General features: G+C 49.9%; 1 protein-coding gene across 1 annotated transcript in view; it reads right to left on the bottom strand.

The window, feature by feature from the left end:
• Positions 1-404: 404 nt before the first annotated feature.
• Positions 405-13,471, bottom strand: part of GMPR (guanosine monophosphate reductase) — a 42,836-nt gene continuing 29,769 nt past the window's right edge. The window contains exons 7-9 of the mRNA XM_079935511.1: positions 10,383-10,425; positions 8,076-8,235; positions 405-2,994 (exon numbers count right to left, since the gene is read on the bottom strand). Of these exons, the coding sequence (XP_079791637.1) occupies positions 2,814-2,994; positions 8,076-8,235; positions 10,383-10,425 (384 nt within the window). The 3' untranslated portion in view covers positions 405-2,813. The remainder of the gene's footprint in view (positions 2,995-8,075; positions 8,236-10,382; positions 10,426-13,471) is intronic.

Genomic DNA, 13,471 nt, shown 5'->3' with positions numbered 1-13,471 from the left:
GAGGTAACTTTTGTTTTTCAACAGTATTTGGCATCTTTGTTGGCTCACAGAGCATTATCCATCCATTTCTGTACAGTTTTGCTGTACACTGGTTAGTTGTCTGAAGGTGGAAAGTTCATTCGTGTTTCCTGTAGTTCATCCCTGTTAGAAACTCAGAGGTTTGCACGGTGCCCAGTCTCAGATAGATGAGGCTCAGCAGTTGCCCCAGAAACTAGTTCCTCCAGGGCCCAAGCAGGTGAAGCCCTCTGCCCGCATCTGCGCACGTGGCTATCAAATCCTTCCAGCCCTAAGGGTTTGCAGAGCTGGAAGAGAGCTCTCAGCATTAAATCCAGAGTTGTCGCTTAGCCCAGGCAGGGACGGGTAACTCCTTTCCTGTTACTGCCTTCTTGCTTCACGGATGGGGACATCTCACCAGGACTCTCCTTTAGGACTTAAGAGTTGAGGTTCCAACGCATTGTGAATGCTAGTGTGTGAGAGAGAGAACGTTGGTGTGTAAACTAGCAGTGATGAGCTGAGCCTTGTAACCCAGACAAGGCTGCCCAGGTCCTCATCCTCCAGAGCGTTCTGGGCAGACGTGGGCAAGTCTGGCGAAGCGGGCTGAACCGCTGCCTTCCCTGCTGTTTGTTTTACTATTAGATGCTAAAGGTCCTGACAAGTTTGGGGTCCAGTAGCTGTGAGACTTACCTGAAGCAGTCATACTGATTAGAGAAAAGCCTTGGCTTCACATGCTGCAACGAGGCAGACCTGGAAACCACCAGAAGCACGGCAGGAGCCCACAGGTGGAGGCGCCTAAGGTGAACGGCATCTAGTCACTGGCACCCACCCCTGCACAGGAAGCCCTGCAGTCAGCAGGCTCCCCCATGCCCACGGCTACTAGAGGCAAGAGATGAACTTGCAGTGGGTAAGGGGCCCTTAGAAGTGAAACCTCTGCTTCAAAATGATCCTGATGAGGTTTTGGCTTCTGCAGTCAGTCACGTTTTCGCTCCCCTAAAAACCAGGTGAGCGAGGGACCTGCCTTCCTGGAAACAAAGAGCAGGTAGTCTGCAAAATCTTTGCACGAGATGGATCAAGCAGGTGCCCATCACCGTGGAGAGGACTGCCCAAAGGGGTGCCGTCGTGTGCTCCAGCCTGATGGGAGAAGGTGACCCCCAAAAGCCAAGACCAGGAGCGTGGAGAACGATGCCATTCTGGAAGTTTCCTTATTACTTACTGCTCGTCCATTTTAATGGACTTAAGACTTCTCCACTTCTCTCCCTTATTTTGCAAATAATGAATCTCTTGCAGCTAACACACTAGAGGGCTCAAGTGTCAAACACGTCTTCCACAGGAACGGCATGGGGCTTCCACCTCAGACAAGCAGACAGAAGAGGTGGGGTGCTTCCAGCAATGCCCCGCATCTTGATGTTCCACATCCTCTACACCCTCATCTCAAATGTGTAGCCGTTCGTGTTTCTACAAGTATAAGAAGTATTCTGAATGGACTGAGGCGCAAAAAGCATTACGACGGAGTTCAAGTTGCTGGACCTTTAAAGGTATTCTTCTGAGACTAAACTCCGCCCTGCAAGTTCCTGGAGTGCTGTGGTTTGGTTGGATTCCTCACACGGTGTCAGTCACCATGGACATCAGACAATTAATTCGCTCTTACGCAGCAGGAGTGTGTGGCTCCTTTCTGCTCCAGGGCCGTCGCTTGTCTTTTCAGAGAACATTTAACTCCCGTATCTGCTGCTTTCGCCTCGTTTAAAAGGAGATAAAGTAAAACACCCTGGGCTGCATACACCTCCCGGTCCTAATATTCAAATAATGCTTCAAAAGAAGTGGCCGGGCATCATCAATTCATCCATGTTCACGGTTTAGACAAGTGTCACAGTGGACTGCTGTGGGAGCCCTGCCAAGGCCACGGGTCCTTTCTCCAAGGAAGTACCACTGTCACCAATGAACAGACCCTTATACAGTAGTGCCCAGTGGTCCTTCCTGGAAACCGTGACAAGGGGACGGTTCTAGCTCAGATTTTAAACCAGTGCCTTTTAGGAAGGCACTGCTCAAGGTTTTGGTTGCTTTCCAGTGGGACTCTCTACCTGCCAACTTTTCAGTGGATACCTTTCAATAAAAGATCTCATGGAACTTCAAAATAATATTCTGTCTTTGAGAGGCCAACCCGATGAGCCAGAACGGAGGAGGAGAGGGAAGAGATGGGGGAAAACAAACCAAATGAAAACCCAGGACGGGGACAGCTTCCTAGAAGCAGCAGCAATAGAGGACCTGCTCCCAAAAGGCACGTGCAAGGAAGGTGGTGGAAACACGTCACCGCACCTTGGGGGCACCTGCCGGAATCAAATTCTTCAGGTTCACCTGTCAACTGCTTTTGTTCTTTTCCAGCAACCGAAAGCTGGATGGAGGGGATGCCGGTTCCTCTAGCTGTGGTTCCCCCCAATCTTCCCCTCCCGCCCTCCCCTCCCCAGGTACCTTGACCGCCAAAAGCCAAGCGTGGGAAGAAGGCAGAAAACCCCCAGCTCCCCCGACCACTTGGTCCTGCAAATGCAGACTCCAGCACGCAGGCAAGTCTTCATAGCATTATATTAAAGTGAAACCATTTTCTTAAAAAAAAAAAAAGGAAAGAAAAGAAAAAGGCGTGAGTGTTAGTTTTAACAAGGAGGTTACACGTTCTGGGCAGCTAAGCGCCAACCGCTGACCCAGGAAGTGCCTTGCTTCTGGGATCAGCCGGAACCTCTGCCGTCACAGGAGGAGGGGGATGGGAAAGCAGGCCTGTGCAGACGCTCTGGTGGCTGGAGATCGTCTCATCCTTGATCTCGAGGTTAGCTGAACATGGTGTTGTGCTGCTGGGTCACCCGGATGAACGTCGCCCTCCTGCTGAGCTCTTTGAGTTTGGCGGCCCCTACGTAGGTGCAGGTAGACCTCAGTCCTCCGAGTATGTCCAGAATAGTGTCCTTGACGTCCCCTTTGTAAGGCACTTCCACGGTCTTGCCCTCAGAGGCTCTGGAAGAAAAAGGGAGGTTTTTTCTTTCAATCTGGTTCTTTTCCCTTAAGAAGCCGGCCAGAAGGATTCCCAGCCGTAGCCCAAGGCACTCGGGCAGCGACACGCCACCCTCCAACCCCACGCCCGCATCGGCCTTGCTGCACACGCCACGCAGGTCAGGCCAGCATCTCAGAGGAAGGCACTCCTCCTACCCAAGATGCGTGACCTCGCTGCTGGCTGCCCAGAGCCCGTCAGCAACCCTGGAAGAGTCACAGACCCGGACCGTCACCCCGGAGGGCGACGTCCTCCCCAGCAGTGTGCACTACTCCGTCCCCATCGAAAACCGGCCCCGCCTTTCCAGTCTCTGTTCATGTTGTACACACACCTCCAACTGACCCAGAGCCCCAGCATACCTACGGGACAGCGGAACAGACCTCCTGACCACTGCCCACCAGCGTCTCTCCTGCTTGCTCTCCCTGATCAACAATGGAACAAGCCCAGAGCGTCCCTCCCCAACCCCTGCCAGCTCTCCAGTCGGGGTCAGACAGAGCACCTTCACAGGGGACAAGCCGGAGAGGAGGAGGGAAGGGATGGAGAAAAGGGACAAGTCAAGCACCGCGAGGTGACGTGGAAACTTCCGCTAGTAAGGTTAGTGGCTCCACTCACACGGCCTGTCTTCCCAGGGCCCTTGTTGGGTGCCCCTGCCCCCAGGCCCCAGCTCACCACCCTGCGTCTGCACAAATCACTATGGCTGTTGTCCCGGGCGTGGCGCGGGGCTCCTGAAAGGTGGAACCAGAGCAGAACTAAGGACTTTCTCAGCACCGGAGGCTGCAGGGCTTTGGTTAGCGTCTTCTGAGTTTTCAGGGGGACACTGAGAAATTCAGAAGAGCTGGCACGTGGCACCAACACTAGAGCACATCTGTCCTTGCTGAGTCTAACACTGCTGATTCCACGTCACGTCCCCTTACTGCAAGATGGAGCTACAATCCAGACTTGCTTTAGGAGGGACATTACAAGAAGGAGCTCTCCAATCCATGCATCTAAGGGTCAGGCCGTCTGGAAATTTTAACGGTTAACTAAATTCTGGAACTTTCTTTAGCTGGTCTCTTCAACTGAAAAAGTAGCATCTCTTGATCAAAAAGTTATTACCTAGAATTTCAAAAGCGTAGTAATTCTTGAGCATTGCAATCTACACCTGCGAGACTACCCTCGGGTGAAATCTAGCAACTTAAACCATCCAGCAGACCAAGGGCTGGCCTAGTTAGTGGCTGGTTTACAGCACCACGTTCACGAAGCCGGCCCCTGGCCACACCCAAGGTGACTGGCGTCACTGCACTCTATGACCAGAGACCAACACGTGCATGTGTGCCTGAAGTGATGGCCCTTTCATCTTTTAAAAGCGGTTTCCACGGCCTTCCCGAGGCTTACTGGACATCCTCCAGTTCCTCAGCATTGCTTCTTTGCAAAGTGGTGATGGCATCTTTTACAAGTCACTTATCGTTGATGCCCAAGTCTTCTCATCTGTAAAATGAAGGGCTCTGATCTGTCTCCCAAGGACAGCAAGAGAACTAAGTGGGTAATGAGTGGGAAAGAACTAGTAAAGCATAAATAACTCTGCCTTAATTAAATACAACATCAAAGATGGAGAATCATTCTCAGGAAGACATCAGGTGCTGGGAGGGAGGGAGACAGACAGAGACAGACCTAGAGAGAGAAAACACAGATGCAGCCTACAGGGCTCAGGCTGCCTCTGGATTAAGATACTTCAGCACTTTCCTTCCTTGGCTAAGATTTGAATCCAATTCTGGAACTGAGTCTTGATACTCCCAAATCTTCTGTTTTCTTTTTTGTTTAAACCCTGCTGAAATCACAGGAGAGGATTTTTTTTTCCCCAGCTCCTTGGCTTCTGTTCACCCTCGAGTCTGGTCTGGCCTTCCCTACCTACTTTTCTTAGAACCCAAAACAGATGCATCGGCTAGAGGGCAAAAAATGTCCTCCAGGCAAAGCAACTGACTGTCACGGAATCGCAACGGCTCCACTTCCGGACCAGCACATAGGAGACAGGCATGGGCCCTTGAACGGTGACACTGGTCACTGGCAAAGCATTAAATAAGCTTCTTGGCCAGAGGTCCAGGTCGGATGTGAGACAGTAAACCCCTCCCCTTCTCTCCCACAACACACTGTACAGCCTCCTCCGTCAGTCACCACACAGGAGAAAGAGGCCTTCGGAGGCGGTGTGGACGGGGCGTGTCCCTCTTGCTTGGACTGTCTGCAGTTTCCAGAATGAAGGTATAAATGTAGGCCCCTGCTCTCCTCCTTCCCACCGTGCTGTTCGCATACCACAACATCACTGATACTGAGATCCCCCCCAAAAGAGGACTGAAGTCAGCCTACCAGTACCCAAGGAACAGAGCTTCAGTGGGGGGGGGGGGGGTAACCCACCCCTCCTGCCCTCCCACCCACCTGAAAATCTCAGTGGAGTTGAGCTGTGTACCTCTAGGTTGGCTCAAACCTTACACAATCCATCTGACTCCCACACCTTCACTGTAAGCTTCTGGGTGTGGAATAAGTGGTAGGAAATGGAGGTTGTCAGTGCATGGCAGGGGTCTTGAGTTTCCATCCTTCTAAGGACATCCTTCTAAGGATGCAGGGCCTCCTGTCCTATGCACAGCTTGTCATCAGTGCAAACTCTGATGAGAAGCAATGACAGACTCTGGAGCAGGGCGAGACAGCGGGTATATTCTGTCACAACGGTCTTAAAACACACGTGCACACAATTAAAATGCAAGTGGAGCGGATAAGCAGACATGAGCATCCCTTCTGCACAGTAACATAATTAAATGCCTAAAAATACTGCCTGTGTCAACTGCTTGAGCCCAGAGGCAGGGAAGAGTCCTGTGGGAGCCACTGCAGGTGACACACAGCACTCTTCCCAAAAGGCCTGACCTCTGTGAGGTGGTCTCGCCCACCCCTGTATCATATGCAGTGGGAAACCCATCTTTCTGCCTGCCACTTATAGCCTGACTCATCTCAGGCTCCACACCAGCTCTATCAGGACAAGGCCTGGAAGTCTGGAGGGTCCCCTCCGGGGCTGGTTGAACAAGAGTCATACCTACTCACACATACCCCTAGTTCCATTTCCAACTTATCCCCAAGTACTTCTGCTCTGCACTGCCTTTCTGGGGCCCCAAACACTGCAAAGCCTGGTTGGATGAAAATTATAGCTACTTTCAAAGAGGCAAGATATGTTTTCTAATCAAAGATGACACAAACAAATGGAAAGATATACCATGTTCTTGGATTGGAAAAATAAATATTGTCAAAATTACTATACTACTCAAGGTAATTTACGTATTCAGTGCAATCCCTATCAAATTACTAATGGCATTTTTCACAGAACTAGGACAAAAAAATCTTAAAATTTGTATGGAGACACAAAATAACCAAAGCAGTCTCGAGAAAGAAAAAGTTGGAGGAATCAGGCTCCCTGACTTCATAGTACGGGCACAAAAATAGAAATATAGATCAATGGAACAGGACAGAAAGCCCAGAATAAAACCACACGCCTATGGTCAATTAATCTACGACAACGGAGGCAAGACTATACAATCGAGAAAAGACAGCCTCCTCACTAAGTGGTGCTGGGAACTGGACAACTACATGTAAAAAAATGAAATTAGAACATTCTTTAGCACCATACACAAAAATAAAACGGATTAAAGACCTAAATGTAAGACCGGATACCATAAAACTCTTAGAGGAAAACACAGGCAGAACACTCTGACATAAATCACGGCAAGATCCTTTCTGACCCACCTCCTAGAGAAATGGAAATAAAAACAAAAATCAACAAATGGGACCTAATGAAACTTAAAAGCTTTTGCACAGCAAAGGAAACCATAAACAAGATGAAAGACAACCCTCAGAATGGGAGAAAATATGCAAAATATGTGACCAACAAGGGATTAATCTTCAAAATTTACAAACAGCTCATGTGGCTCAATACTGAAAAAAACAACCCAATCAAAAAATGGGCAGAAGACGTAAACAGACATTTCTCCAAAGAAGACATACAGATGGCCAAGAGGCACATGAAAAGATTCTCGACATTGCTAATTATTAGAGAAATGCAAATCAAAACTACAATGAGATATTACCTCACACCAGTCAGAATGGCCATCATCAAGAAGTCTACAAACAGTAAATGCTGGAGAGGATATGGAAGAAAGGGAACCCTCCTACACTGCTGGTGGGAATGTACATTGGTACAGCCACTATGGAGTACAGTATGGAGGTTCCTTAAGAAACTAAAAATAGAGCTACCATATGATCAAGCAATCCCACTCCTGGGCATATATGGTTCGAAAACATGGTTCGAAAGGATACATGCACCCCCAATGTTCATTGTAGCACTGTTTACAATAGCCAAGACATGGAAGCAACCTAAATGTCCACATACTCCATAAAGAAGATGTGGAGTATATATATACAATGGAATATTACTCAGCCATTAAAAAGAATGAAATAATGCCATTTGCAGCAACATGGATGGACCTAGAGATTATCATACTAAGTGAAGTAAGACAGAGAAAGACAAATCATATATCATGCAAATCTAAAAAAAAGAGATTGAACTTATGGTTACCAGGAAGGAAGGGTTGGGGGTTGGGATAGGTTGGGAGTTTGGGATTGACATGTACACACTGCTATATTTAAAACACATAACCAACAAAGACCTACTGTATAGCACAGGGAACGATACTCAATATTTTGTAATAATCTATAAGGAGAAAGAATCTGAAAAAAAATAGATGAATATGTCTATATAACTGAATCACTTTGCTGTACACTTGAAACTAACACAACATTGTAAATCAACTGTACTTCAGTAAAAAAAAAAATTTAAGCCATACAGTTATTTCTTTAATTGAACATCTTAATTAAGAAATATGTATGTGTTCTAGCTCCTTCCAGTGGTACTATAATACAAACAGACTCGCAGTCTTTGAGACCCACTTCCACCCCATTTCTGTAAGGAGCCGGGGAACGCAACCTCACTGGTGACGGCGCTGCCCACCCCCGCTCCACCCACCCTCCATACCTGTACTCCGCAACCCCTCCTGCGTGTTTCTTCATCGCTGTCTCTGAGCTCATCCCATAGAACAGCTTGAGCTTCTGTCCATTCCTCTCGATCACCTCTCCAGCACACTCAGTGTGGCCCGAAAACATCCCTCCCAGCATGACAAAATCCGCTCCGGCTCCTGCACTCCGAAGTGGGGACGAAAAGAAGCAGCAGAGAAAAGAGCTCAGAGAAAATCGGCTCCGGAAAGATGCAAGTGCTACCAACTCACCCTCCCTCCTCCTGGCTGTGATCAGAGGAAAGCTCAGCCTCCCCACTTGGAAAAAAGTTAAGGGCAGAAGGGCACTGGAAGCTCCAAGCAACAAGTTAGCCTACTGAAGCTTGGGTGGCTAATAACAGTGGACAATCCTTAATGGTTATTGATGACTTCCTATCTATGACCACCTTCCACAGGTCTAACTCTCTGAAAATCAAAGAAACATTAATAATTGGGCAGCACCTCAGCATGTTGTCCAATCTCATACGTAATACAGTAACTCCTCTGCCATGTCCCCATCAGGCATCTGGTCTACCTGAAGCTCTCAGCACTCACACAGTGTAGATATGAAGGGACCTCAGAACAGACGGAACCTCCTGCACTAGAGCTTGGGCGTGAAGGAGAGGAACCTGTAAGTGTGTACGTCATACACATACACACACACACATGTGTGTGTACATCCTGTAAAACTCTACCCGCACCTCTGCTGTGATAAACATTTGACTTCCAGAGTAAACAATACCCCATATTAATCACCAAATGACATGAAACTTCCAGGATAGGTACACAGGAGACGGGGGTGTTGAAACTGCCTTCGTAGGTTACGTTGGATCAGGACCACGGATAGTTGGAACGGGGTGGGGCTGACTCACTGCTGTGTCCTCAGTGTTTATTATAGCACATGGCACATGGGAGATGGGCAGTAACTAGTTAGGAAAGTGAAAGGCACACGTGGAAGAAACAGAAACAGTCACTATTCCCCACCCTCAGCGAGTCCTACTGAGGGTTTATATTCAAAATAGGAGGACATCAGCGTACAGATGCTGTTAAGTAATCACGATGAAGGACAAGGAGAAGCAAACACAGGATCCTCTGAAACGTGACCTTGACTGCTTCCATCTGGTCACTTAAATATTTACAAGAGGACTTTGGGGCGTGCATCAGGTGTTCCAGTCCCTTCCGTCCAGCATTACGGAAGGCAGGGGCTACAGGGCTGGCCCCTGGGCCTGGCAATCAGGCAACCAAGGCCCAGGACCTCTCTACTTGGCAGCAAGCTTTGCAGACTCTTCCCTGCAGGGTCCCTAACATGACTGCTGGCTCCTTGACCGCCCCCCTGCCGTGATTATAAGGGGGCAGAGGACAACTGGTGTCTGGCCAGGCCTCCCAAAAACCACAACCCCAGGGGCAGATGTAAACAGCAGGAACACAGAGCACAGATCCACTCAAACAATGCTTTGAAGCGCCTTCCAATTATTTTCCTTTCTGAACACTCTCGTGCCCCTTCCTAACCAGCATTTTGCCCCGACCTGGTCCCTCTCCCTCCACAGGCGTGGCTGCATTTCCTGGGGGAGCGCGGGGAGGGAAAGCTGCCGGAGTGGGAGTCCAGACACCACTTGGGCAGGGTGCACCGTGTGCCCTATCACAAGGGAGCCCGAGACAGAACACCCATCAGTAATAAGTACACGCAGCACAAAAATCAACAGTAGAGATGTCCCTGCCAGCACACATGGCCTCACCTCACAGGTGGGGTTCCCCAGCTGTGCGGCAGCTCAGAGCACAGCACGCAGAGATGCTGGACCTCCCAGTGCCTCCCCAAGAAAACACCTGGCTGGGGCGCCGTGGCCCAGCCCTGCGGGGTCACAGCCAGACGCTGCCGCCCCTGGTGCGACACAGACTCCTCAGCCTGTGGTGAGGAACTGCATCTAGGGCTCCCGTCCCTCCCTCAGGAGTCCCCCACGTTAGGCTCTGAAGACCCCCTCGCTGAAGTTTCGGTGTCTCAGACCCGATACAGTCCTCTTCCTCGGGTACCCTGAGCCTTCCCAGTGGTGATTTCTGGGCTATGACTTCACCCACTCCTGGCCCACAGGGCAACACCCCTCCATCTATCCCTGGGCACTCGGCCTGCTCTGCCACCAACCGGAACCAAACTGATGCCAGGATCTGGGCCAATCAGGGGCTGAAATCGGCGGAGAGGAAACTCAGGATTGGCCCTGAACTTCCTAACGTGTCTGCCACCTCCTTCCGGCACCCCTGCAGGGAGCTCCCTCCCCTCCCCCTCTGTGGCCTCTTACCAAAGGCTTTGGCGACATCTCCTGGACACGTGCAGCCTCCATCCTTCAAAAAGGAAAAAGCAAAGAGAGGCTGTCAGTGGGAGCCTGGCCGGCCGTCCCCCTCCCCTGGGGGCACTCGATGGCATCTGCTGGTCCAGCCCCCTCCTCCCACCCCTGCCTGCAGCCAAGCACACAACCCTCAGGGCCAAGGCCCGACGCTCCCCTCACCACCGCACCTTCTGGTCCCCAGGCCCCGTCAGTCCGGTCTCAGGTCTGCACACCCACTGCCTGTCCCCCTCCCCACCCCGATCCCGGGCACCTGCACCCCTCCTGGGATGCAGAAGCAGGAACTGCTGAGCGGGCAGGGCGCAGGGGCTGGACCTCATCCTCTGCCAGCCCCTGCTCAACACGCCTGGCCACTGGCCAGCCACATAACCATCATTCAGTGGCATCGTTCCCCCGCTGCTCGGTGTGAAGTGACGTTTATTTAGCACAAAAGCGGAAGTACTTTATGAGCCAGAGAGGACACTGAATTCGCTCCTTTATACTTCCAGACACTCCACGTGTCTCTTAGTCACCTTCCTGTACGGTATCCAGTTACCTCCAAGTCAAACATGCATTCCTGACACCCACTGGACCCACACAGGACCCTACACTGGTTCAGTGCCTGGTAGGGTTGCCCGACACCTTGGGCTGCCCGGCACGGTTTGGCCGTGGGGCTTATGTTTCAACACCAGGGACCCAGTACAAAGGTACTAGGACACAGACCCATTGTGTTTTCTTACAAGCACAAGAGGCACAAAATAACCAGGCTGCTTACCTCCTATTGGCAATGTGGCCCGTGTGAGGTCCGAGGAGGAAAAGGCCAGAGAGGTGGCCTGGGGTAGCAGCCTGCCCAGCAGGGAGAGGCAAGAAGCAGAGGCACCGGAAGCCGGGGCAGTGCTCGGGGCCGGCGTGATGTGACAGAGCCCAGAACGGGTCTCGGAGGGAAGTGCCTGTCCCCAGGAGGGGGGACACACTTTGGGAAGGACACAGAAGACCCAGGCCACCCGGGCTACCTTGTGTGATGATGGCAGGAAGGTGCGTGCGGCCCTGGAGTTGGAGGGCGTCTCTGTGGAACTGGGACAAATCACTTTACAAATAGCATCTCCAGCTGAGGACGTGGGTCTCTGTGACTCAATCCTTTTCCGACATGCTTTTAGCCCTGTCCCTCCGGAAGCTAGACCTCATAATACTGCTTCCTTGCAATTCTGATCAAAAAGCAGGTGTGAAGGCTCAATCGCTGGCTTTTATGAATATTTACTGACAGCAATTATCTCCTCCTTGATCAAGTACATTATTCACCTGTGGCTTCCCTGACCCTGGAGGGCCACGGGTTCATGAACAATTGTTTCAGAGGCAGAGTCTCTCCACGGAAGGTACCTGGCCAAGGCCCTTCACGTGAAGGCAGTCAAGGCTCTGTGGATCCTGCTGGTGCTTCAAATCTCCAGCATATTTACTTTCTCTTTCAAAGGTGCAACCCCTCCATGCCCTTCACTTGACCTGCCATTATTTTTAAAGTGCTTTATCTTTTTATCTAAACCAGTTCTTCACAATAGGGTTTCAAACTTATAACCTCAAAAGATTAAATAAACTCATGCTCCCAATAAAAAGGTCCCTAACATGATCTGACTTTAAAAAAAGTGTACTCGGGGCTTCCCTGGTGGCGCAGTGGTTGGGAGTCCGCCTGCTGATGCAGGGGGCGCGGGTTCGTGCCACGGAGCGGCTGGGCCCGTGGGCTGTGGCCACTGGGCCTGCGCGTCCGGAGCCTGTGCTCCACAACGGGACAGGCCACAACAGTGAGAGGCCCACGTGCCGCAAAAAAAAAAAAAAAAAAAAGTTACTCACGTGCACACACACGCACCAAAGTGTGTCCTTAAGTCTTCTGCTCACTCACTAGTGAGTGATTAGCTCGTGACTACTAGGGTGGCTCGTGCTGGCTTCTGAAAATGCCACACTCATGTAGTCAGCGATGAGGCCTGACTCAGAAAGTCTGTGCTCTTGGGGCCCCAAGAAAATGAGGTCTCCTCCCAGGATGGGCCAAAATGTCCACAGTTAATAGGACTTTGTGATGTGCCACAGAGAGGAAGCCATACATAGGGCCTTGTCTGTTCATTGTGCTGTGGTGGGATTTATGAAATATAATGCAGAGCAAACGCGCAGGACTGCAGTTTAACCCAATGCAACCCAACGTCACATAACGCTTTACGGCCAAGGAGTCCTCTCCCTACTACCATTTATAGGTAATTTCCAAAAGTGGTTAAAGCATCCTTTCATGTTCTCAGGAGGCAGAGCAGTATGGGGAAACCTCTGCAATCAGACACGCTTACTTTCATACACGAACATGCGTAGCTGCACGGAGTTTTTAAAAAACAACATGCAAATATTCCAAGGGTTACTTGTTTTCCAAGAGTGTTAACATATTTTAGTAGAAAAGTCAGCATGCAGTGGGCAGAGGGAATTGGAATCAAGCACTGGCTACGAACAAGGGATTGTTACAAACTTCATTTTTCTGTTCAAACACCACAAGAACCTGAAGCTGATATTTTATAGGTGGGGAAAGACAAAGAGGGAGACTCAGAAAGGTTGAGTGACTTGCCCAAGGTCACACAGCTATAATAATGGAAGAACGAGACTAGAACCCTACTTAAGAGTAAACTCTGAAAACGTCTAGCAGCATACATATAAAAACATTAGCAGTGGTTATCTTAAGATGGCTTTTCTATAGAAGCAAAAATAAAGAAACGGGACCTAATCAAACCTGTAAGCTTTTGCACAGCAAAGGAAACCATAAACAAAACAAAAAAACCTACGGACTGGGAAAGGATATTTGCAAATGATGCAACCAACAAGGGCTTAATTTTCAAAATATACAAACAGCTCATACAACTCCATAACAAAAAAACAAACACCCCAATCAAAAAAATGGGCAAAAGACCTAAATAAACATTTCTCCAAAGACATACAGATGGCCAACAGGCACATGAAAAGATGCTCATCATCGCTAATTATTAGAGGAATCCAAATCAAAACTACAGTGAGGGGCTTCCCTGGTGGCGCAGTGGTTGAGA

Source organism: Stenella coeruleoalba (genome assembly GCF_951394435.1).
Source record: "Stenella coeruleoalba genome assembly, chromosome: 10".
In the NCBI taxonomy this organism is placed as follows: domain Eukaryota; kingdom Metazoa; phylum Chordata; class Mammalia; order Artiodactyla; family Delphinidae; genus Stenella; species Stenella coeruleoalba.
This window is presented reverse-complemented; position numbering and strand designations above follow the sequence as displayed.